Source organism: Podarcis cretensis (assembly GCF_951804945.1).
Source record: "Podarcis cretensis genome assembly, chromosome: 9".
Taxonomy (NCBI): Eukaryota; Metazoa; Chordata; class Lepidosauria; order Squamata; family Lacertidae; genus Podarcis; species Podarcis cretensis.
In genome coordinates, this window is record NC_137178.1 from 29,299,434 (window position 1) to 29,324,589 (window position 25,156).

At 42.3% G+C, this 25,156-nt stretch overlaps 2 protein-coding genes across 6 annotated transcripts; one reads left to right on the forward strand and one right to left on the reverse strand.

Annotated features, from left to right (window-relative positions):
• Nucleotides 1–52: 52 nt before the first annotated feature.
• On the reverse strand, nucleotides 53–4,181 carry FABP2 (fatty acid binding protein 2). Its single transcript, XM_079990383.1, has 4 exons — nucleotides 4,017–4,181; nucleotides 1,488–1,660; nucleotides 1,236–1,343; nucleotides 53–344 (listed from the first exon to the last, which is right to left on the reverse strand). Exons 1-4 carry the CDS (start codon nucleotides 4,081–4,083, stop codon nucleotides 294–296), a joined length of 399 nt encoding a protein of 132 aa, XP_079846509.1. The 5' UTR covers nucleotides 4,084–4,181; the 3' UTR covers nucleotides 53–293.
• On the forward strand, nucleotides 2,731–24,574 carry LOC307223976 (uncharacterized protein). 5 transcript variants are annotated; one of them, XM_079990385.1, is made up of 6 exons: nucleotides 2,731–3,824; nucleotides 18,335–18,415; nucleotides 19,680–19,706; nucleotides 20,984–21,013; nucleotides 22,636–22,766; nucleotides 24,333–24,574. In XM_079990385.1, the coding sequence occupies exons 1-5, from the start codon at nucleotides 3,795–3,797 to the stop codon at nucleotides 22,756–22,758; spliced, it is 291 nt and encodes a 96-aa protein (XP_079846511.1). In that variant the 5' UTR covers nucleotides 2,731–3,794; the 3' UTR covers nucleotides 22,759–22,766; nucleotides 24,333–24,574. The 5 variants fall into 5 exon arrangements, 3 of the variants coding, with proteins under 3 accessions (XP_079846511.1, XP_079846512.1, XP_079846510.1); XR_013842356.1 differs by lacking the exon at nucleotides 2,731–3,824 and adding an exon at nucleotides 4,294–4,313; XM_079990386.1 differs by lacking the exon at nucleotides 2,731–3,824 and adding an exon at nucleotides 7,207–7,398.
• The last annotated feature ends 582 nt before the right edge of the window (nucleotides 24,575–25,156 follow it).

A 25,156-nucleotide genomic window follows, 5' to 3' on the forward strand; every position in this document is an offset into this window, starting at 1 on the left:
TTTTAAAAAGAACAACATGCAATAATGAAAGACAAATGCGGCTTCCAAAAAGCAGTGTAGAAGTAATGTTTATTTCCACCAACACCATCATCACTATTTATAAAAGGTAGATAAATGGTATTGCTAAGACTGATTTATCTAAACAAACATGGGTATTATAGATAAACATACATTTCAGTTATAGTATGTTGGCAAGCATATCAGAACTCCATTATTCTTGTGCTCGGTGGGGAAATTACAGTTGCCATAAATAAAGTACAGTTTTATTTCAGATTTCAATCCTGGGCTGTTGTTCAACCTCTCTTGAAGATTCTCTTTGCTGTAACTCCTTCATAGATGTAAGTCTGAAATAGTACAAAGAGAGAGAGAGAATCAGAATGTTACTTATTGGAGTGAAGAGGAAGGAGAGGAGAGAAAAATGCTGTCAGTTACTGAGCAGATCCACACCCTATATTTAAAGCACACCTAATGCATATTTAGAGGGACATTAAGGGGAACAAAGGAAGTGAATCTCTGGAAGACAGCAAATGGGTGGACTCCCCTCTCCCTCAACTGGCTAGTAATGCGATTTTGTATGACAGTTTCAGAAATATATACATTTTATGCTAGTAGCTGTTCATAGACATTACTTGTCTAGAGAAAGGCCCTACAAAATTTGGAGAAGTGAGAATTTCAAAGGATGGTTGTGCTTCCATTTATGCATTATTTTAGAAAGTAAAAGTTGGTTAGCCAAAATTGCACCGGAAACACAAGAGGGCAGTATCAGCAGGTTTGGGGAAACCCAAAGGTTTCCAGAATTACCAGAATCATCCCAATAAGTAAGCTTATTGTGAAGATACAGAAAAATAAGAATTTTGGGATGACATGCAGAAGTCTGATCGAGTGAGTCGCTGGCTGACACCCTGAACAGGAGCACTGTGGCAGCTCCCACTTGTTATAATACCTTTTTTTTTTAAACAGGTTGAGGTAACCCAAGTTCTGAACTTTTACGGCCAAGAAGAAATGTCTCCCACAGGTAGTAATCCTAACCCTTTCAATTCACCAAGGAAAAACAGGTATCTCCTTCCTGTTTCCTTTAAACAGAAAGTAAATTGTGCTTTCAAGGAAATTAGCTTAGGGTCAGAATTTAAGAACAACTCCTTTGTTCCTCGTCAAGAACCTAAATGATTTTTGTTGTTGTTGGCAAAGGAAAATAAAACTTAAGAAGATCCATTAGCTTTTCCTGCTGAACGTACCTGAATCATTTCATCTCCTTCGATTTCTCTCAGTGCCTTAAGTTCCTTCCCGTTATCTTTCCGGTTGAATGTGCCTACAAGTTGGCTGCCTTTCAGGTCCCAGTTGCCCTACAACATAAAGACATGGACATTTTAAAATACAGATCAGCTTAAACGTTCCTAGAAACCACCCCAAACCAAATCAGTTGTGTACTGCTCTCTGCAGACTCGCCCCACAGGAACAAAACCATCACAGGAGAACAGGTGTCTTACATGGAGTTCAGTTCCGTCAGCCAAGCTGTAGTCAAAATTCTCTTTAAGGTTGAATACTATCTCTATTGTGCGGAAATTGCTGGATTCTTTGATAGTGAATTTGTTTCCGTCTTGTTGAATAATGATCTTCAGGTTGTCATGGGCCCCTAGTTTTCTCTTTACTAAATTAATACCTGGGAAGGGAAGAGGGTAGCAAGTAAAACACCCAGTAGGAATGTTCTTTAAAAAAGAAAAAAGTAAGCAAATTGACTAATAGAAGGCTAGCACTGAGCAAGTTGTACCCAAGACTCTCTTCTTTTTGAACTCTGAAATCGTTTTCTATGGTGTTCACTGCTAACACACCCATTCTAGATATCCTTTCTGCATATCCCCATGCTCTTGGCCTGCCATGGCTTTAAGGCAGTGTGTGAACCATATGTGATCTGCAATATGCCATAGACAAGGGCTTGGAAAGCACATTGGATAAACTAATGCTGGGTTCTTGACATTTCTCTTTCATATTTGTTACCTCAATAACCCTGAGTTCATAGATAACTTTCTGTCCTCCTGTTCTGTTTTCTTTGAAAAGAGCCTTTATTAGTGTAAATCCATTCAACAATTGATTTATGTAGCTCTCTATATTCTTCTGAGCCAGGGGGAAGGAAGATATCATTGCAAAACATGTTGGGGTGGCATAAGTTGATGCTGCTCAACATGAAACAGCTATGTAGGGCTGCTTCCAGATGTTCGTTGTGGAATGTACATTCCTCATGCATGCAAGTTTTTTGCAGTGTGTACCTGATATAGTCAGTATCAAAGCCTGCATTTGTTCTCATTTAATCTGGATTTTCCCTTTCCCTGGAAAATGCACTAAATTTTTTAATAAATAAAAAAAAAAAACCTGTCCCAAATAATTTGTTGTTTCTCATTTTTCCAATCTTCAGTTCTTCACATTTTTACATCAGTCTGCAACTATTAAAAGCTACCTTCACAAAAATTCACCGTTTTCTCCTAATAGATACATTTTGGTATGCAAATATTGGTCATGTTTGCAAAGCAACTTTCCCTACTATAAAGCATTTTTCTTTGCTATTTTCACTAACATATTCATTTTTATATGCACATTTTACCCTAGCGTGTGCACTTTTGCACACACATTACTTGACTAGACGATTGCATTGCAAAATTAAGAAAAATGTGACTTCTTTTTTAATGGGGGTATTGTTTATTATTATTATTATTATTATTATTATTATTTAGATTTAGATACTGCACTTCATTGTAAGATCTCAAGGTGGTTTGCAGAGTAAAATACAGTGTTTAGAAAGTGTAGATTAGGTAAGTTTGCCTCCAAATGTGAACTGAATCAAATTTCTTTCCTATCAACCACCCATTTGGAATGTCTCGATGGTGCATTTGCAGTATTAAGCCCTTACTTGGAAGCACCAAATATTGGGCAGGAAAGTTTTTTGGGGAGTGGGTGAGAGTCAACTGAAGAAAGCTGCATATACGTGGCTGGCCTATATGGTGAATGTATGGGCTGAAGAGGGCTGGTGTTGATGAGATTTAATCCTGTGAACTGCCCTGAGATCTGTGGATATGGGGCAGTATATAAATGTAATTTTCTTAAAATTGGACTCCCAACAGTAGCTTGAGGGCTGCAAATGCTGTATAGCGGGCATATGGCATATTCCATTGAGTGCTCAAGGAGATGTTAAGTCTTAGAAAAGTATGAGAGCAGGAAATCATTGCCTTGAGTTTTGCAAGCACGATTAAGAGGAAAGAGGAAAGGTAAACTTTCTAAGATAAGAGCTTGTGTGTATGTGTGAAACCAAGAGCTTGAAAACCTGAGTTGAAAAATCTCCTTAGCTGTGAAGCTCAGAGGGTGACTGGCTGCATACATACTATATCTTTAAAGCACATAGGAAGCACATTCTTCCCCACCAGTGTATATATACACATATATATAGGCACTGTGGTTTGTTAAGGGATACTGGGAACTGTGACTGAGGGGTAAACTACATTGCCCAGAATTCTCTGAAGGAAAGAATGTTTCAAACGTGCTTTATCAGCCATCCCACCTCACAGGGGTGCTTGTGAAGATAAAACAGTGATGGCAAGGGCATGAATTACGCACACCACGCTGAGCTGCTTCAAGAAAAGCGCAGGATAAAAATAAAGACCAGTGAATTCTTTGTTGCAACATGCCAGCAGTGCTAAATATATTTTTTCCCTCTGCAGGTGGGGAAAAAACCTAGCAAAACATTTCAACATCACTACATCTCCCGTGTTGGACGAATAGGAGGAGGAGGAGGAGAGGCAACCCTAATGGTTGTGCAAGATTCATTTACTGGCAAGGTTTTTTCTTTTTCTTTTTCAGGAAGCTCTCTCTAAAGGATAGAAGAGCTGAAATTTAGTAGGTAGCAGACAATGCAGCAGAACATCAGTGGCTAAGGAGACCATGAAAAGAAGGGCAGCATCTCCACCAAGCTTTCAAATAGCAGTGATAACAAACATTGTCATAGGAGGCAAAGGGGATCCAGATCTTACCCATCGCCTCCATGAACTTCTCATAGTTTTCACTCTTCTCCACCTTCCAGGTGCCATCAAATGCCATGCTTATCTGCTGTAAGAGGGGAGCTTAACACACAGGTGATTTCTGCTCAACCTGAGGTATTCCTTAGTTCCCTGGGGGGCATTTATGCCTTCACTTATCTTGAAAGCAATTCACACACTGGTGTGGCTGACTAAAGTGCAATTTAGTCACATGGCCCTATAAGATTTAGCTTCTAAAACTGATTATTTACCCTGTTGCAAAGAGTGCCTGTGAAAACCCAGCTGAAGTGAGTAAGTGTTCCCAAGTCCACAGTTCTTTGAGGTACAGCTTTGAATAACATATTAAACTGTGACTGTTGATTTAAAGAGAGAGAGAAAACACAGAGAGAAAAGGAATCAGGGTGGGGGTTTAGTTTAATTGAAAGTCCTTATTTGAACTAGCAAACTTTTATCAGTCCTCTTACTGCTGAGAGAAATTAAATATTGATCCAAGGAGAGAGAGCACAAAGCTTCTTCATACTGCCTTGTTGCAACCGCCCCCAGGTGGTGTTTGGAAGCTGTTCCACTCTGTATAATAAGGGCGGGAAAGACAAGTGCAGAGCATTCAGTCTGGACCCTGACCATTGTTGTCCGTTTTGCCTTAGGTGCTTTGCCAATTCAAATTCTGAGGGCAACTAATTGGTCTGAATTTGTCAGGTCAGCCAAGGCAAACAAGATCAGACTGTACTAAGTTACCTCTCCTGCTGAAGATGTCTGTGTCTCCATAGTGCCAAAAAATAATAATAAAATAAATAAAAGCATTGACATGCCTGCTTAACACAGGACTGGTTTGAGAGCAACATCTTAGCATGTGTATTTTCTAAATCGGTGGCGAAGTATTTTAAACAGGGGTGAGAATCCTGTACTCTCAACTTTATATACAGCCCCACTAAACTCAGTAAAGCTTACACATGAGTAGCAAGTACAGTGGTACCTCGGGTTACAGACGCTTCAGGTTACAGACTCCACTAACCCAGAAATAGTACCCCAGGTTAAGAACTTTGCTTCAGGATGAGAACAGAAATCATGCTCTGGCAGCGCAGCGGCAGCGGGAGGCCCCATTAGCTAATGTGGTACCTCAGGTTAAGAACAGTTTCAGGTTAAGAACGGACCTCCAGAATGAATTAAGTTCTTAACCCGAGGTATCACTATATAGCACTCTAAGCCTAGTAAAAAGTCAACACTGACTTTCTGAGGAACAACGACTCTTACATCTCTGTGAACCTATCAGGAACTTGAAATGTGTGCTGCCAGCAATTCAAACATGCATGATAATAGCTCTTCAGCAACCTACTTTTGGCTTCAGTCAGTTCTAGACTACGTTTGAAGTCCCACACATACTTTCTTAACTCTTTCCTCCTCTCCAGCACTTTCTAAATGCCCACTGATTTAAAACACTTAACAAACATTGATGATTATGATTTTTTTTTAATTAAAAAAAGTCCCACTCCACTTGTCTGTAGGCTGGGTGCTTGGATTAAATATTTGAAGAAGCATCACATATGAGTAGAATTCCAAAGTTTGTTTTAGGACAATACCAAAATATTAAAGCAACCAAAATATACAAAATTGGTGTGGCAAACTTCTGAGTTCTCCATAACATTTTGTCAGGTGGTTAAATGGTTAAACAATTTTGTTACATTTTCAGAAATGAGGAGTTAGTCATTGTTCTGCTTTTTGTTCCCAGCAGGTGGTACCTAATACCTGCACAGCACATAAAGAGCTTCATTTGTATACCGTATTTTTCCCTCTATAACACGCAGATTTTTTCTCCTAGAAAGGAAGGGGAAATGTCTGTGCGTGTTATAGAGTGAATGTGTGGTCCCTGGAGCCGAAAAATCAGGCAAAAATCAAATCGCGGCACTTCACGGAGAAGGGAAAACTGAAAAGAGGAAGCGGCTGCTTTCCTGCATTCTGCCTCAGGGTCTTACTGCTCACCCTTCTCTGTTTCGTTGCTGTGTTTGCTGAAACGGAACAAAGAGCAGGGAAAGCCCCTCCCCTCCAGGCAAGCAGAGGGGAATTCCTCTCTGTGCTCGGGTGCTGCTGGGGGAGAGGGAGAGAGAGGGGGGAAGTGAGAGAGAGGGGGGAGGGAGAGAGAGGGGGGAGAGAGAGGGAGGGAGGGAGGGGGAGAGAGAGAGAGAGAGAGAGAGAGAGAGAGAGAGAGAGAGAGATGGCTGGCTCTGGTGGGGGGAAACTTTTGCCTTTCTTTCCTCCCTCCGTTAAATCCCTCTCCTGCATTCTTAGCCAGCTGCTTCTCTGCACACCCCTCTCATGTCCCTTCTTTGTTTTTCCTTCGCTCCCCACTTAAAATGTGGTTACAAAGCATAGATCCACATGGATCCTCAGGATCTTTGCATTGGGTCACCCCAAATTCACCATCAGATCACATAGCATGTCCATGGCTACAGCCTGCACCAAAAAAATCACGCACCCACTGTTGCCTGGGGCTGCAATGGTGCAAAACCGTGGTTAAAAAGCATGGATCCACAGGGATCCTCAGGATCTTTGCATTGGGTCACCCCAAATTCACCATCAGATCACATAGCATGACCATGGCTACAGCCTGCACCAAAAAAATCACGCACCCACTGTTGCCTGGGGCTGCAATGGTGCAAAAATGTGGTTACAAAGCATGGATCCACAGGGATTCTCAGGATCTTTGCACTGGGTCACCCCAAATTCACCATCAGATCACATAGCATGTCCATGGCTACAGCCTGCACCAAAAAAATCACGCACCCACTGTTGCCTGGGGCTGCAATGGTGCAAAAATGTGGTTACAAAGCATGGATCCACAGGGATTCTCAGGATCTTTGCATTGGGTCACCCCAAATTCACCATCAAATCACATAGCATGTCCATGGCTACAGCCTGCACCCAAAAAATCACGCACCCACTGTTGCCTGGGGCTGCAATGGTGCAAAAACGTGGTTACAAAGCATGGATCCACAGGAACTCTCAGGATTTTTGCATTGGGTCACCCCAAATTCACCATCAGATCACATGTCTGTGGCCACAGCATGAAGCCCAAAAATGATACATCCACTGTTTCATTCAGAATGTTTTTTCCCTTGTTTTCCTCCTCTAAAAACGATGTGCGTGTTATGGTCAGGTGCGTGTTATAGAGCGAAAAATACGGTATTTACTGTCTCGTTTCCCATTCATCTTAATATTGTTTGGCTACAACATCAGCCAAAAAAGATTCCTCTCCCCACCCACCCATTACTCTGTTTACTGTTCAGCTTGATGAAGAGTTCTGGAGCTTGCACACTATTTTGTGATGCTTTGGTTGGTGTAACAACTATCACCAGTGATGAATATCCACTTTGGAGGCAAGGTGATTGTGGGGGAAGAGTGGTGGCCCAGCTTCAGGGATACTTGAAAGAAACTGATTATCTGGACCCATTTCAGTTGGTTTCCAGTCGGCTCATGACACTGAAACTACCTTGGTCACCCACATTTGCTGGGAGCTAGATAGGAGAAGTACAACCCTGTTTGTTCTGGATTTCTTAGATTTCTAGATTTCTTTTGACACTGTTAACCATGCCATCCTTCTAAGTGGTTCTGCTCCTACTTGCAGGGTCATTTCCGGAAAGTAGTTACAGTGAGAACTATTGCACTATGGGAGTTGTCTTGTGGCATAATGCAGTGTTCCACCTTGCCCCCTGTGTCCCCCACATCTATCTGAAAATGCTGGGAGCTGTCCTTCGGAGATATACATGAGATGTCATCAATATGCAGATAATACTAAGCTCTATCTGTCTGTTCCATATGAATCAGGAGTTGCCGTGCAGGTGGTAGACCAGGGCTTGAACATGGTGAAGGACTGGTTATGGGCCAGTAAATTGAAGTAGAATGCTGATAAGACAGAGCTGCTTTGTGTTCCAAGTTCTTGGGTCCAAGAAGTAGAGAGATGGCCTCTTCTAGATGAGATTGCACTCCCCCAGAAGGAGCAGGTCTGTAGCTTCAGGGTTACATTACCTCAAGAGAGAAGGAGCCCGTAGATTACTAAAATACAAAGGCCTGGTGGAAAAGAAATGCAAGAAATGTAGAAAAGCTAAGTAATAATGGTGCCTTCCTTGGGACAGCATTCCAGAAGTGGGGCGCCAACACAGTGAAGGCCTATTCTGTGCCCTTAAACCACATTCAAAGCATATTTCCCCTCCTCAAAGCAATCTGGGCACTGTAGTTTATCCCTCACAGAGTTCAAATTCCCAGAAACCCTTGACAAACTACAGTGTCCAGAATGTTTTGAGGAGAAAACTGTGCTTTGAACGTGCTTTAAAAGAATAGTGTGTATATAATTTGCAGCTGAAATTTTGGATACAGCACCACTGGGCAAGTTGGAGCTATAAATGTGTATTTGCAGCCAAGAGCCCCCCTATTCCCATTCATATTTCTATCCCATCTGTGAGATCAAAATTACTCTACTAGTCAGGGGAGGGAGTTGCTATATTACGTTGATTGGATGAATGTTGACTGGAACCATTTAGCAGGCAGGAAGCCAGGCTGGACTTTGTCAGGTACATTTCAGCTGCAATTCTCAAACGATATTCTGAGAGATAAGATAAGCACTTCCCTATGTTTTAGCCAGCTAGCTAAATGAGGATCAGTCATACTCTTGGCACATCCTATCGATTTCATTGCTGCAGTTAAGAAACAGGTCTTGGCACCTGAACTGTGACATTTTTGTTACCAGCAATGATTTTCAACCATGCAATATATCAGATGATAATTTCACAAATGGCTCCCAATAGGAACTCCTCCATTCAGTTCTGTAAGCGGCAAAATGAGAACCCAGGAGAAGAGATTGTGCAGAGACAGAGGATTTGTTATTTGCAAGTTACTCAGCCTGGGGATCTTAGTATCATGTGGGTGCCCCCCAAAAAAGAAATCCAAAGTGTGTGATCATAGAATCGTAGAGTTGGAAGGGACCTTGGTGATCATCTAGCCCAACCCCCTGCAATGCAGGAATATGCAGCTGTCCCATACAAGGGATTGAACCTGCAACCTTGGCATTATCAGCACCATACTCCAGCCAACTAGAGTTGGCCCTCAATGCCCATGCCTTGCTTCTGCTGCTGGAGATCAAAGACAGGGATGAAATAGATGCACACTAAGGTGCCCAGAATGGAGAGACATAAGCTGATGCCCGTGCATGACCAACTGCTTCATTGCCCCTTGAATTTGTCAGCCTTTCCTCTGCCTTCCTGCATTCCCTCCCTCTGATCAACATGGCTTCAATTAAACATGGGTATACAGTGCGCACACAGCAGAATTGGCAATAGCTGGGGACCAGAAAAGTGCCATTGTGGTTGGAAAGGTGTATAGGGAGTGAGTGGTTTACAACTGCATGGGGGACCTTGTAAATGCTGCCACTTGGAGCTGAAGCAGTCAGGAGAATCATATGGGAAAGCTTTTATTGGAGTCTACCACAAAGAGCCCCTTCATGGATCACTGCCTTGTCGTGGTGAAGAGGCTTGAACTTCTCGTGGCCAAGAAGCTCTGAGCTATGCTGTGCAGGGCCACCCAAGACGGACAGGTCATAGCCAAGGTAAAGGTAAAGGTAAGGGGACCCTTGACCATTAGATCCAGTCGTGACCGACTCTGGGGTTGCGGCACTCATCTTGCTTTATTGGCTGAGGGAGCCGGCATACAGCTTCCAGGTCATGTGGCCAGCATGACTAAGCCGCTTCTTGCAAACCAGAGCAGCGCACGGAAACACCGTTTACCTTCCTGCCAGAGCGGTACCTATTTATCTACTTGCACTTTGACATTCTTTCGAACTGCTAGGTTGGCAGGAGCTGGGACCGAGCAACGGGAGCTCACCCCATCGTGGGGATTCGAACTGCCGACCTTCTGATAGGCAAGTCCTAGGCTCTGTGGTTTAACCCACAGCGCCACCCGTGTTAGACTAAATGTGATCCACCTGGAGAAGTAACTGGCAAGCCACTCTAGTATTTTGCCAGGAAAACTCCATGGACATAAAAAAGGAGAAGCTTTGAGAAGGAAGTGAGAGTTTCCAAGGCATGCTCTGGTCCATGGGGTCATGGAGAGTTGAACATGACTAAGAGGACTAAACAACAACAACCACAAAGAGGGGAAGTGAGAAAACACATGTCTGCATGCTCTGCACATAGAAACAAGCTGTACTTAAAAAACTAGCATCTCTTTTAGAAAATCAGCCTACAACCTTTTCCTCTGGTATATTTTCTTTTCTGGGTGGGGTGCCCATGCACAGGGGGGACCACTGAGACCCGTGTCTCCCAACCTGCAATCTGAAATGTTTCAGCCCCATAGGAGATGTTCCATGTGGTTCTCTTGATCATACATTTTAGCTCCCAGAGCATATTTTGCATTGAGGTCAATGAATTCTATCTAAAGGCATCTATTGAGAGCAATTTGGTGGGATAAGTAGTTGTGTGACCTCAATTGCCCAAGAATCTTTTCCTGATGAAAGGTTTTCCTACAGTGCCAGCTGGTGCCTGCTAATTTAGCCCCATCGGAAGAAATCATTAACTAACAAAGACATCTAATCAACCCATCACTGATAATCAAGAGCATATAGGATAAAGTTGTCCCACAAGAATTGAGCAGAATTCCAAAGGTCAGGTTCTCTTGCAAGGTCTGAAAGCATTATCAGTTGCTACAGAAAAAGAGACCTGGGCTGGCATAACTAAACTCAACTGAAGAGGCTCAGTTTGAATGTGTACCTGGTTTTAAGTCATTAGTTTCCTCGCCCTAAGCTCTGGAGAATACCAGGGAGCCCATTAGACACCACAAAGCAGGAGAGGGAGCTCAGAGGCGCTCATGTGGCCCAAGTCATTTAGATGTTCCACAGGTCAGCCAGGGCTTCTACAGGAGTACCACTCATCTCAGCTGGAAAATCCTAGTGTCGCCAGGAAACCAGTAAGATCCATTAGCTTCTGAGGGCAGGCCGCCCTAATAGGTCCCCCTCTGCTGCAGAGGGGGAAAGGTGCTGCTGGCCTAAATCTCAACAGGAAGTGATATGACCATGAAAAGGGGCTAATATCAATACCCTCCACTTTCAGATCCTTCTTTTCCCACCTAGTTGAGAGAAAGAAGGTCCAGAATGTGGCCTGCCACATGCTTTGGGCCAATGACATGCTGGAACAGCCCCATCGTCATGGCAGCCATGAGATCCTGAACCACCCCAGAGCCAGTCTCACTGGCATGAAGGTCCCACAAAACCAGCAAGCAGTCTAGCAGTCCCCAACACTGCCTCTGAGACCAGCTCTGTCAGCTCAGGCAGGGAGAGCACTGAGCAGTAAACCAGCAGAGTCCCTAATCCAACCCAAATGCCCAATGTCACACACACACGAGAGAGAGAGAGAGAGAGAGAGAGAGAGAGAGAGAGAGAGAGACTGGAGAGAAGACAGAGAATTTCTATAGACCACAGCATCTCCTCCTCCCTGAGTATCAAACCTGCCCTGATGCTGCACTAAGTACCCAGGTGGGCACAGCTGAATGAGACCAAGGTGAAATCTAGACATATATTAAAAAACGCTGTGAAAATGTTTTTTTAAAAAGTGTTTTGAAAAATATATTGAATTCACTCACCATCGTCATCTAGTGTCACATTTGTAGAATGCACTTAAAACACACTTAATACATTGTATTTGCACCTGTATAGCTGAGTCCCAACTCCACCCTGTTCACCCACCTAAGTCTCAGTGATAATGATACAGACCAGATTGGTCTCCTCATTCCTATTCAGATCATGGATGAGGGAGGTCTTACTCCGAGATGACCTGTCATTCAAAACAGCAGCCACAGATTTGAGGGTTGGCTGATAGGACAGCCACAATTCCCCAGGCTGGAGGAGGGGCCGGCACACGGCACACCAGTCACCAACTGCCTGTGCTGTGTGTCCCTTACCTGTTCTGCACCCCCCCATACCGCCTGCCACCTACCAAAAACCACTGTCATTAGCCCCCTGCATTCCCCTCCCCTCCCCTCTCTTCCCAGGCACATCCTGTGCCCTTTTAAATAAAAAGAAAAACACCAAAATTTGAAATTCCACAGATTAAAGCAGAACATTTTTAATAGTTGGTGCAGTAAATCCAACAACAGAGACCTTAACAGGAGCCCCTAGACAATGATAATGAAAATTACTGTTCACGTTTTACAGCACTTTTTATTATTTATTATTTACTCAGAAAATTACTGAGTTCAGTGGAACTTAATCACAAGGAATTAGGCATCGAATTCCACAATTAGGAGAACATTTATTATTGGAAGTTCTGTCAGTCCATGTATGAAGAATCATTGGGTTACAATTCTTTAATGCCACTTTATATGTGGAAGAAAACAATCACTTGGTTTTTTAGAGATCTACTTGCCAGCTCCCTCACTATATTAAATGACAATGCCTCTCTTTTTCTGGTAGTTATAACTCTAACACCCTCTTCTGGTCCACAGTATAAAATGTATTTGTCCAGAGAGAGTAGTTTACACAGTTCATTTCATCTAGGGCAAAGCTTGCATATGGGCAGCATTATTGAGAGAGTTAGACCCTGTAGCCTTATGAAGAAAGCTATGAACATTTACTTATCTATACATTTTTATTTACAATACTGGTGTGCCACATTTCGGCCATAGAATCATAGAATCATAGAGTTGGAAGAGACCACAAGGGCCATCGAGTCCAACCCCCTGCCAAGCAGGAAACACCATCAGAGCACTCCTGACATATGGTTGTCAAGCCTCTGCTTAAAGACCTCCAAAGAAGGAGACTCCACCACACTCCTTGGCCGCAAATTCCACTGTCGAACAGCTCTTACTGTCAGGAAGTTCTTCCTAATGTTTAGGTGGAATCTTCTTTCTTGTAGTTTGGAACCATTGCTCCGTGTCCGCTTCTCTGGAGCAGCAGAAAACAACCTTTCTCCCTCCTCTATGTGACATCCTTTTATATATTTGAACATGGCTATCATATCACCCCTTAACCTCCTCTTCTCCAGGCTAAACATGCCCAGCTCCCTTAGCCGTTCTTCATAAGGCATCGTTTCCAGGCCTTTGACCATTTTGGTTGCCCTCCTCTGGACATGTTCCAGTTTGTCAGTGTCCTTCTTGAACTGTGGTGCCCAGAACTGGACACAGTACTCCAGGTGAGGTCTGACCAGAGCAGAATACAGTGGCACTATTACTTCCCTTGATCATGATGCTTCTCAAAGTGTTTCACAGTAACTATGAAGACACAATTTAAAAACAATAACAATTTAACAATTTAAAACTATAATTAGCAATTACAATAAATAAATAAATAAATACATCAGAGGAAAAAGAATAGCACAAACAGAACTGGTGGAACAAAAATAAATAGGTATTTACTCCCCTGCAAATAGCAAAGCAAAATCAGAGACAGCCTGGCTTCAGTGACTGATGCTATGATAAGCATTCAGGTTACTCAACTGTAATGTGTTAATCCTGGGATAAGGATTGATGAATCTGTCATTTTTTGTTCAACATGGACTGAGTGTGCTCAATGGCCATGGGATGTTGACTGAGGGACTTTCCAGATGTCCATTTTATTGGGCATTCGTGAACATTTGTGCTCCCGACGTAAACCTTTAAATGTTATGGACCGGTAATATTGCTCTGACTGCAATCAGTGCATGTCTCATAGTTTCCTGCTAAAACCCCATAACTTTTTATATCACAGATGTTCAGGTCTGCTTCTTTCTGACGTAGCCATTTCCACATACTTACAGTCAATGCTGGATCCCAGCTTCCTGTGGGGCTTTTGTGGAAATGAGAAATGGTTTGGAACAGCAGTTGCAGCCTGAACATAAAACTGTAAACAGTTTAAAAACAAAAGTATGGTGGCATAGGGCAAGAATTTATGTTTGAAAAAGGGGACTCGGAACAAAGAAGAAGAGCACTCTCGACTGCCATATTTTGTTGGAGAGCTCATTAATATGATCTAAATTTCAATATTAGGGGCTGAAAGAGTGCAGTATTCGATTAATTTCAAAAGCTAGCAATATAGAATCTGGAAGAATATACATGCTGTTTCCCTTTTAAGTTACTATTAAGCTTAAAAGCCAAACACCGACCAAAAGATCTACTGAATCTAAGAAATGTATGGAATTTTTGGCATTCTGATGACGTTGAAGCAGGTATGTTGAAGGTAGAAGACATGGGTACAAGAAGATTTCCAAGAAGAGGAATTTGATATATGTATAAAATCCATCAGATTAAATTGTCCTGCTTTCTTCACCTTTTGTTCTTTTCTGATGGTTCTTTTGGTTTTATTCTTATATATTCTATTTATTCTTCGCACATATGAAAGGTGTGCCCAAGTGACTTACAGCATAAAATACATGGGAAACAGACACAAGATCTAAAAATGCTAATTTTGGGATAGAATGGTTTCATGTTTATATATTAACCCCCCCCCCTAAAATACTAAAGTGACATTTTTATCCATAAATATTGCAGGACCTAACAACCCATTAAAAAGGTCAAGATTTTTAAAAGAATGCATGAAAAAATAAACTGGAAGACATTTTTAAGTCCATACTGGGGGCAGGGGAGATTGGAGGCATCTCCAATTTTGGAATGATTCCTTCCTTCCCAGCAGCCTCTCACACGCCACCCCAAATTATTAAAGAGGAGCCCCATGGCCCTTCATGTACTTGCTTGGGGAGTAAGGGATGGGAAACTCTCCACCAACTTCCTTGTTAACTTATCTCAGAATCCAAGCCGATGTCTAACTGAGCAATAAATTTAGGTCTTGAATACACATTTATGACAGCATTCAGAACATTCTTTCTCATATCATAAACTCCTGTCTTATTCACGAGGCTCTTAAAAAATTACCTTATAAAATCTAGCAAAGCTCTTTTTCCACTGTTTGCTTATCTTTCTGACCATACAGAAGATCCACTCGGCAACCTGGAACTGTGTGCGCCTACTCAAAAGTAAATCCCACTATTTCAATTGAACTTTTCCCCAAGTGAGTGTGCCTAAGATGACACCCAAAATACTTCTGTTATTAACTGCCAAGTGTATTTGCCCAAGATCTTCTGAATACTAGTGTTTCCATAAGTCCAGAATTTCCCATTCTAGTATGTACAATTCAATTTAATATCAGCCCTGTCAAGTAAATTCACGCAAGTCCTTCTAAAACATCATTATTCTCTTTTTGTTTCCTACCACTCTATATCTGTTGGTAATGGTGAAATGAAAAGAAATGAGAGTTTATAAGAAGTTATTGTGGCCTTACCAATCATCCCACCAACAGCTGTTAACTAGATAGGGTAACAAAATATTTTACTGTAGTAGACTAAAAGAACTGTTTGTTTTTAAAATTGCTGCTCCAAACAACCTGCGATCTAAACCAGCTTTTGCCGACCTGATGTCCTCCAGACTACAATTCCCATCTGCCATGGGAGTTTTAGTCCAGAACATCTGGAGGATACCAGGTTGGCAAAGGCTAATCTAAACTATCCTTTTTTTAATGGGGGTAATAGGCTACATTTCAAAGCTTCCTCAAAAAACAACGGCAAATAAAGAAGTTTCATTTAATATTCTAACAACTTATTAGCATTCTTGGTGAAGCAGGCATGCTAGAAGACTTTCAAAATTATTGTTGCCATCAGGAAATGCAGATGGTAGAATCTGCATTACGGAGGATTGGGAATCAAATACACATCTGCTGTTTCTCATATGGATCTGAGCAATGAGGACAACTCATAGCGTTGCTGCTTGAGACCTGGCTATTGTAGTGACTATCCTTGCCCATGTGGCTCTGTTTTTCCCTCCCTTGTGAAATGCTCTCGTTACTCAGATTTTAAAGAAGTATTATTAGCTGCAGCATTCTGCATTAGCTGTGTGAAAACTTTGGTTTCAGAAGAATGCCCCGGTTCCTGTAGGAAGGCTGTGACCCACATGTGAGGCTATGAAGCAGCTCTGATGGGGGATATGCCATGGCTCTTTCTGAGGAGAAGACATGTGCTGAATGTGGAACAGTGGGTGGACGAGGTCCATGAAGTTAATATGGCATTCCTGTCATCAACACGTGCTTATTTGTATCTATCTACAATCCATGGTGCCATGGGTAATATGGAACGTGCCTAGGAGTTGCCAGGGGCCTTGTTGAAGTTCATGGAAGAACTTCGGTGCTCATGGAAGATCTTTCATTCAAGTCCCCAACCGCCACTCTTGATCAGCCATTTTAATACACTTGAGGCCCACCTCAGGACTTCTTGCCTCTTACGCAACTGAGCTCAGAGACCTTTGACAGACTTTTGGACAGCCATGTATGCAAGAGTCCTTTTCCTAAATGGTATTGCTTAAGGCATCGTGAATGCCAGGAGAGATAAGGAGAAGAATGAAAGACGGAGAACTTTGAAAGCCACGAGGAACTGAGGTGGGTGGGGGGCAAGACAGTCATATAGGACAGAGAAAGGGGAGGGCTATCATAAGAGAAGGATCCATTGGGCTGCCTTTCCAGGCTGTGCGGCTCTGTATAGGATATAAAGACAAACAGAAATCAGAACTGGGTAACCTAACAGTGCATTATTGATAACACAAAACCTGCTGTGAAGAGGCTAGATCTGGACGCAATGAGGCTGCCATTCCTGGCTGGTGTGCTTTTCGTCTGTTTTCTGGCACTGGGGGTGTCCAAGGCTGTTCCAGTAACAAAAAAGGTTAGGCTGATGGGTGACTTTAGATGGGAACTTACAGCATTATTGTTATGGGTTGTTCCGGAACTTCCAACCCTATTTCAAAGGGTTATCTAGGACGGTTCTAGGTGTGTGTGAATGATCTAGGTGTGTTCTGGCATAGTTTGTCCACAAATGGGAGACATTTTCCTGAACTTGATTTCTGTTATAAGAATATGGCCTGTGGTTTTCCATGAACTTTTCATGTTCTTCTTGTACTTAAAATTCCACTGTGGAAGCAAAATAATAACTTTTTTCTTTTTTTTCTTTTCTATTTTAAAAAACATCTAGGAAGACCAAGAAAAAACAACAAAAAGTGGAAGTAGATACCCAGATACAATTTTGCTAGCCTGTTAATCAAAGTATGCATTTACATGCATTATAGGGTCACAGATGTGTCCATCTTGTTAAGGCTGAATAGGCTAAACTGTATTCTGCCATTATAATGAGAAATCGAGTGCAGTAAGATCCACAACTTACATTTATAGTAGTTATTATTTGTTTCAGTTTTGATAGTAGTGCATCAAGACATATTCTTAAAACGTAATTATTTCTGCTGTAATATATGGAAGGCCCTGTCTTTATTTTGCTTCAGCCTTTTAAAAAATAAGCAGCAGTTATAAGGTGGGGGCTGGCCCCATGAAATTGTTACTATAAAGTTTAAAATATGGTGAGAACAGCAGCTTCTGAAATCTTAGATCACAGTCAATGTGCCAGGAAAAACGAACTCTGAACATAGGGATTGTATTCAACTTTTACTCAGAGTAGACCCATTGGAATTAATGAACACAGCCAAGTTAGGCCCATTCATTTCTGAGTTTATCTCAGCTGAGTGCCACCTTAGAAGTTAGAATAAATGACAACTGATGTTTCCAGGCAGCAAATGGGTGCCAATTCATTTCTGCAATGTGATACTCACCATTGCTGACCACAATTGTCGTGGGATATAAATGGGTCGGTCTCCTTCCCCTCACCCCACCCCAAAAGCATTCACATTTAATATTCATCCTGACTCAAATTTATTTCAGCCAGGTGACACCAGAGTAATCAGCTCACCCACAGGCCATCTTGCAATTAGGGCAGCCGTGTGCCCTACTTTACAGAGGACCATTCCCTGTTTGAAGGGCTACCAGAGGACAGCTGAAACCTAGTTTAAAGTTAAAGAACCCTAATAAGGGACAGAAGTGGTCTTTAAGTTGCCATCAACAGCTAGGTCCTGGAAACCTCACGTTTCTATTTAAATTACAGCAAGTATTACTAAATTCGGATTTACACATATAAATGAGGTTGCGCAAATTTTATGAAAATCTGTATCCCCCTTTGTCCTCTTTTTTGGCTGGTGCATTTCCTCCTTTTTAACAACGTGTAGCTGTTCTACTTGGAATAAAGCCATGTCAGCTTGGACAACTGCAAAGAGAATACTTTGGCATAAAAGAATGATTGGCATAAAAGAATACCTCCCTACCTGGGAAGATGTAGCAAGTTGTGCCATAATGCTAAATTTCTAGTAAATGTGGATAAATGGGAAATCTGAAATATTTGTTACATTATTCTGAATCATTTCAACTACGGTTTTAACTATAGATTGTAGAAGTGAATAAAGGATGTGAAATTCCAGGATTTCAGCCAGTCCAAGGGTCCATTTGCTTGAGACTTCTACTTATGGTGAGTTACGTTTTGGGGAATGTGATGTATGTATAGATGATGATGAAGAAGAAGAAGAAGAAGAAGAAGAAGAAGAAGAAGATTACAATCGTTGGTAGTCCCAATTAAAAGGAAATCTAGTAGATGATTAGATTATGATGATGATGATGAAGAAGAAGATTACAATCGTTGGTAGTCCCAGTTAAAAGGAAATCTAGTAGCAGGCCTGTAAAAGGTTCAATGCTTAAGATGGGGGGGGGGGGATTTCCCAAAGTAATAAAAGAACCAAAACACATTTTTAAATTTTGCAACAATGTTCTCCAAACAAAAAAAAGTGAACTTTAAGGGAAAGTGTATCAAAAAAGAGTATTCATTTTTTAAACAAAAAACCCTATGCATTATATTAGGAAAAATTGATTGCAAAAATATTGCATTAAAGTATATCTATTAGGAGACGCAGGTGGCGCTGTGGGTTAAAGCCTCAGCGCCTAGGGCTTGCCGATCGAAAGGTCGGCGGTTCGAATCCCTGCGGCGGGGTGCGCTCCCGCTGCTCGGTCCCAGCGCCTGCCAACCTAGCAGTTCGAAAGCACCTCCGGGTGCAAGTAGATAAATAGGGACCGCTTACCAGCGGGAAGGTAAACGGCGTTTCCGTGTGCGGCTCTGGCTCGCCAGAGCAGCGATGTCACGCTGGCCACGTGACCCGGAAGTGTCTCCGGACAGCGCTGGCCCCTGGCCTCTTAAGTGAGTTGGGCGCACAACCCCAGAGTCTGTCAAGACTGGCCCGTACGGGCAGGGGTACCTTTACCTTTACCTTTATATCTATTAGAAAAAGGTGCACTCAAATGCTGATAGATTTCCATTAGGATTCTTTTTAAAAAAAATAAAAAATCGCATGCTGATTAGATTAGAAAAACTTATTTGATTAGAAAAAATGAGAAACAGACTTACTGACAGATTTGGCCATCCCTACCTAAGGTCCTAAAAAGAAGCTACCATTCGGAGTTGGCAGCACTGACACTGAGCTACGGAGCAATGGTAATAAGGCAGCTTAATATGGCTACCCAGCATCAACATACGCTTATTATAAACAGTTCCTAGGGATTGTAAACATCATCCTAGGGGGTGATGCAGAGAAGGAGCAGAATGGAGTGAAAGAAATGTAACAGCTGCTGTCATACAAAGAATCATACATCAAATAATTCAGTTTGGAAGATCCTTTTTGTCTCATGAAATGTAGGCCAGCCAAAGAAACATTATACATTAACCCCTGTCTCTTTTCTTCCAGGCAGGTATAAATTTCAATATTGGAGTGGTAAGTCTCATTAGCCCTCCCCTGCTTTCAGTTATTTATTCCATGCCATTGTCTTTCAGTACAGAACAGATTTTCCTTAACGAAATATTGGATTTTGCAGAACCCTGGAGGGATCTAAATGACAAACCCAGCTGCTTTGAGATTTCTGGCATCCTCCTAAATTTTATTTTAATGTGATTTTCCTCTCCTTATACCAATTCCATAAAATTGGGTGGGTGGGAATGTTGTTTTGCCTCCACCTAGACAGGGCAAGGTATCTTAAAATGGTTCAGAATTCAGCGCTGTAAAGTATCCTTCTGCTATTGTAATAAGAATTTTAAGGTCTTAGATATAAAATAAATGTTCATAAATGTACCAAGCAAACACGTACATAAATATATAAACCACATGTCTGAAGCAGCACAGGAAGACAGTCCTGAAACCATTTTGACTCCCAAGCTGACCAAATGTTTCTCTGCAAGGAGGGAGGAGGTGAAAAAAAACCTTCCTTTTTACAGGAATTTAGTAATCACCATTTCAAAGGAATGGGCAGGCTACCAGGAAAGGCAATCAGATAAGGCATTATCAGATAACCTGGCAGACAGGAAAAACAACAACATTCAAATTTCTGTTGTAGGCCGCCTTTTCTGTGATGTAGGTATGATGTTTGTGGGGTGGTGGTCTTGGGTTACACCCCTTCTGTGATGTATGTATGATGTATGGAGGGGTGGTCTTCAACTCCAGGGCAGGGAATTTAAAATGTCTATATAAGGGCAGGCACACCTTTGTTCTAGGTCCTCCTCCGTCCTCCTGCGTGTGAGGAGAGCACCCTGTTGCAACAGATCAATAAAGATCAGGCTTACTAGCTGCTTTGCTTCTCAATATTCTCTGGTTGGCCTCTGTTATTTTCTGCTACCGATAGGTAACCCACGTAAGGACTCTATATGGGCTCTTGGATACCCCATAAGGGGGAAAGGGCAGATTTTGTTTACAACACTATGCACGTTGAGTTAGATTCACCCTTGCACAAGGACTCCCACTTGTACAACAAGACTTCTCTCCTGTGCCCCACACATCCCCTGAAATTGGCTTTGGGGGGAGCGATATCTCCTAGAACAGTGTGCAGACAGAGAAAAGGGGGACTACTCCCCTTGGCAAGTTGAAAGAAATGCTTGCAGATGCAGAGTGATTGGAAGAGCATGATGTTGAATTCCACCCTTGACATGCTGTGCTGCACTGCTCTCTGTTTTTCTTTGAAATGCTGATATTTAGAAGTAACCCTTTGCTTTGCTTTACAGAAAACTGGGCAAGACGATAAAGACAAAAATGTGAGTTTCTGTCTAAAGATATTAAGGTACCCAAACGCATCTCATGAAAAGCCCAAAGTGTAGATTCAATGTGAGTGGGCATGCGAAAGAGAAGAGATTGTCATGAATTCCGGGGGCCACAGCAAATACATTCTTTCTGCACTCTAAGGAAAGAGTCATTCTGATCCTTGCCCTTATTCACTTGTCATATTGTCCAGGAAGCAACAATACTCTTATATGTCTGACCATCACTTTCCTACGTTTTGCCTTTATAGCGGTACCTCGGGTTACATACGCTTCAGGCTACAGACTCCGCTAACCCAGAAATAGTACTTCGGGTTAAGAACTTTGCTTCAGGATGAGAACAGAAATCGTGCTCCGGCGGCGTGGCAGCAGCAGGAGGCCCCATTAGCTAAATTGGTGGTTCAGGTTAAGAACAGTTTCAGGTTAAGAATGGACCTCCGGAACGAATTAAGTACTTAACCTGAGGTACCACTGTATATTCTCCCATACAATCGTGAGGAGCAAATGAGCTTTCCCAGTAAATAAAAGAAAGCTAATTCATGGACCCAGGGGAGGGAGAACAGGGCAATTCTATTTGTCATAGAATATAGGGTTGCCCAAAAGTAAAATATTCAGACACAAAAGTTGTTGAGCTTTTAGCTTTTTTTTTTTTTTTTAGTTTTGCCCAAAGTGGTTGTGCAAAATCTTAAAATTGACTTTTTGAGCTATTGTTAAGGAAATTCGCCAAAATCTAGACTTCCAACATGGCTTGCCATATGTTTGCATTTTCCCAGACATTTCAGCGATTTCCACTCGGATGCTGTTTCCAACTGCCATTTTCCTGCTATGTCCAGGAAATTCTGACCGTATGGCAACCCTATCATACAAGCATAGACTCTGGAGGAACCCTGATGGCCATCTAGTCCCCTGCCATGCAGGAATGTCATCTAAAGCACCCATGACATATGACCACCCAACCTCTGCTTACAAACCTCCAAGACAAGGGAGGCCATCACCTTCCAAGGGAGTCCGTTCCACTATCTTACAGTTCTTACTATCATAAAGTTATTCCTGATGTTGCATGGGAATCTCTTTTCTTGTAACTTGAATCCATTGGTTCGGGTCTTACTCTGGAGCAGGAGAAAACAAGCCTGTTCCATTATCATTTCATCTTAATGAGCTGGCTGGGTGGAGTGGGCATAGAATCTTCCTTAATATCCAAAGCATTCAGGGTAATCTGAGAGAGTGTAGGCTTTACCCTCAATGTTTTGGGGGTTAAGGAAGACCCTTCACCACCTTGTTGTGCTCAAAAAGTAAATGCAAGCCCCCTTGTTGTACCCTGCAATATTTATTTCTCTATTTAGAAAATTCTGTACCCACCGTCTTCAAAGCAATCTTTGCCAGCACAAATAGTTCCCTCCAATGCTTTAAAAAATGGTATGTGGATATTTAGCACAGAGCTTATAAAAGGTCATGGAATCCGTGTGCTAAAACTGTCTTTTGGATATATACCTCTCAAAGCAATAAACATAAACTAGAATAACATGTTGCTGAACTTGAGGGACAGCGTCAGAATGATCTGAAGATCTTGAAAGTGGTTTGTGGGTGTGTATAAACACACATTAACACTGCATTTTCAGAAAATATTGAACGAAGACCAAAGTCAGCAGAGCAAAGAGCAGAAGAGAGACGAGAATAAGAAGAAGAAAGGACAGAAGAAGAAGAAGAAGAAGGAGCAGAACAATGCAGACGATGAAGAATAGAGGAAATGGTGAGCTGGACTGAGATCTATTTCTTTGTAGTCAGATGATTTGCATTTTGGACCCATAGATTGTTGGAAATGGCTGGTGCCTAGAGAAAGGTTCTTCACACCTAAACTAGATGAACTGCCCATTGGTGTACTAATTAATTAAATGGAGCCCATTTAATGACCCAGTTCAGGTAGCGTTTACACTTTGCTGAGTGAACCAAGAACCTGACTACAGTCGTACCTTGTTTTGCGACCAGGATCCATTCCGGAGCCCTGACCGCTAGCTGAAAAGAACACAGGGCAAAGCATTGCGTCTGCACATGCGCGCAGAGCGGTTTGCGCTTCTGTGCATGAGCGATGCATGATTTAGCACTTCTGCGCATGTGTGAGCGGCAAACCCGGAAGTAACCCTTTCTGGTACTTCCAGGTTTGCCATGGACGTTCGCTGGAATGGACGCTAGACGAGGCGGACGTTCGCGGAGGTATTACTGTAATTCCAACAGGCAAATCAAGCCTGGCCTCTGTACAATCAGGGCTTTTTTCAGCCAGAGCTTGCAGGAACCTCTCAGGTGGACGCCATTGCTATTATAAGAGAACAAAGGAAACATTCTTGGTGAGTTCCAGCACCTTTGTTTTAAACAGAAAAATAGTGCTGTACAGTTGTACCTCGTGTTACGTACCCCCTTACGTATCCTTTGGGTTATGTGCTCCGCTAACCTCAAAGTAGGTCTCCTTGTTGTGACCTTTGCCCCAGGATGTGAGCAGAAATCACACTCTGGTGGCGTGGCAGCAGCAGGAGGTGCCATTAGCGAAAGCACGCCTCATGTTACGAGCGGTTTCTGGTTATGAACGGACCTTTGGAATGGATTAAGTTCACAACCGGAGGTACCACTATATACAATAACATGCTCGATAATGTATACGTACAGGTTGGTCCTGCAATAAAATGACGTAATATGGAGTGCTCGCATTCATGGATCCAGCCAGCATGCCGTGCATTCTTCCAGTATATTCTATTCCATTCCTTCTCTTTCAGTCCTGGCATTTGGTTTTCCAATCCTCCCTCCAGCAGCCAGCCAGCATTTCATACCCACTGAGCATATTTCGTCCTCACTGAACTGCTCCACGGGAGCCTCTCCCTCCAAAAGCTTTTGCTATACATTAAGCCCACAGCTCACATGGGGGTTTGCACCTAAAGCCAAAATTGTGTATAGTCAAAACACATTGGGCTCCATGGCAGGTGAGATTTCCCAAGTCATTTTTCCCACAACCCTGATCACTTTCCATTTTAGGTTTATTTATTTTTTGCCACATTCATAAAGCTGAATGTGTGCAAGTTATGTGCTTTAGACAGGCTTTAAAGATATAGTGTGTTCACAGCCTTAGCAAACTTAGTTCTCTGTTGGTGTGTAGGATAATACCTCATGGTGGTAGCATCTCTTGAGGTATGTTTCTTGAGATTCTTTGGGTACAAGCCTTTAAAATGGCATGAAACTGATACAAATTTGTGGTCTAGACATGCCTGATATTTACCGCTCACTGAACATTGTTATCTTCATAAATATATGCTTTTTCATAATTATCTAGATTGATTGGCAAGAAGACAGCTTCAGAATCACCACTGATCAATCTTTGGGAGTCTACATTTGATCATTAAAAAGAAAACAACGCATGACGCTGTCTTTTGGCACAAGACATTAAATGCATATTTGGACTGTTCTATGAAGTGATTTAGCTATGTGATTTAGCTCATGGAGGATATGCCCTTATCACTTGAATCAGAATGTATTGCTAAATAAGCCTTATAATAAAATCCTTTTTTCTCATCAGCTTTCCTAGGGAGCAAAGATGTTTTTGTTACTGCAGGATGTAGGATATTTTAAACAAATCTTAAAGCCGCCCAGTTATCATGAAAGGGGAGCTTTTTCGCCATTATATAGGCAATTAGGAACAGAGAAAATGCAAGGTGCTTCAATTTCAAGAGAAAGATGTGCAAGTTTGGTTATGTGCATGGAACTTCATGGAAAACGCAACTTAAGTTGCTCCGAAAGAAGATATTGGAGCACTCCAAATCATTTGCGTGTGTGTACAGAAAATAGATCTGGCTGAAAGACAACACAGGGAACATATGCACGATTCAACTATTATTGTGACTATCACGAAGGAACCCTGCCATTTTGAATTTGCCACTACGTTACTGTGTGTCATAGAGAGACCAACTCACGGCCTGTCCTAGCCAGTGGTGGCTGGTGCCCACAAGACCTGGTAGGGCAGCTAGGAGGTTGTTAGGGTGTGGTCAGTGGGGTCACAGGGTCTAACTGTTCTGGTAAGACTCCAGGCCTTCTAAGGAAGTAGGAAAAGGGGCATCACAAAAGGTCAGGGGGTGACTCCCTGTGTTATTTGGGCACTGC

Bases quoted from the DNA above. Each gene is read 5' to 3' on its own strand.
- FABP2 (XM_079990383.1), bottom strand. From the start codon at position 4,083: ATGGCATTTGATGGCACCTGGAAGGTGGAGAAGAGTGAAAACTATGAG. The intron at 1,661-4,016 runs GTAAGATCTGGA...TTCCCTTCCCAG, and splicing joins GAAGTTCATGGAGGCGATGG to GTATTAATTTAGTAAAGAGA. The intron at 345-1,235 runs GTACGTTCAGCA...GTACTATTTCAG, and splicing joins AAGGAGATGAAATGATTCAG to ACTTACATCTATGAAGGAGT.
- LOC307223976 (XM_079990384.1), top strand. From the start codon at position 10,872: ATGTGGCCCAAGTCATTTAGATGTTCCACAGGTCAGCCAGGGCTTCTA. The intron at 10,971-18,334 runs GTAAGATCCATT...TTTTAACTATAG, and splicing joins CTAGTGTCGCCAGGAAACCA to ATTGTAGAAGTGAATAAAGG. The intron at 21,014-22,635 runs GTGAGTTTCTGT...CTGCATTTTCAG, and splicing joins AAGACGATAAAGACAAAAAT to AAAATATTGAACGAAGACCA.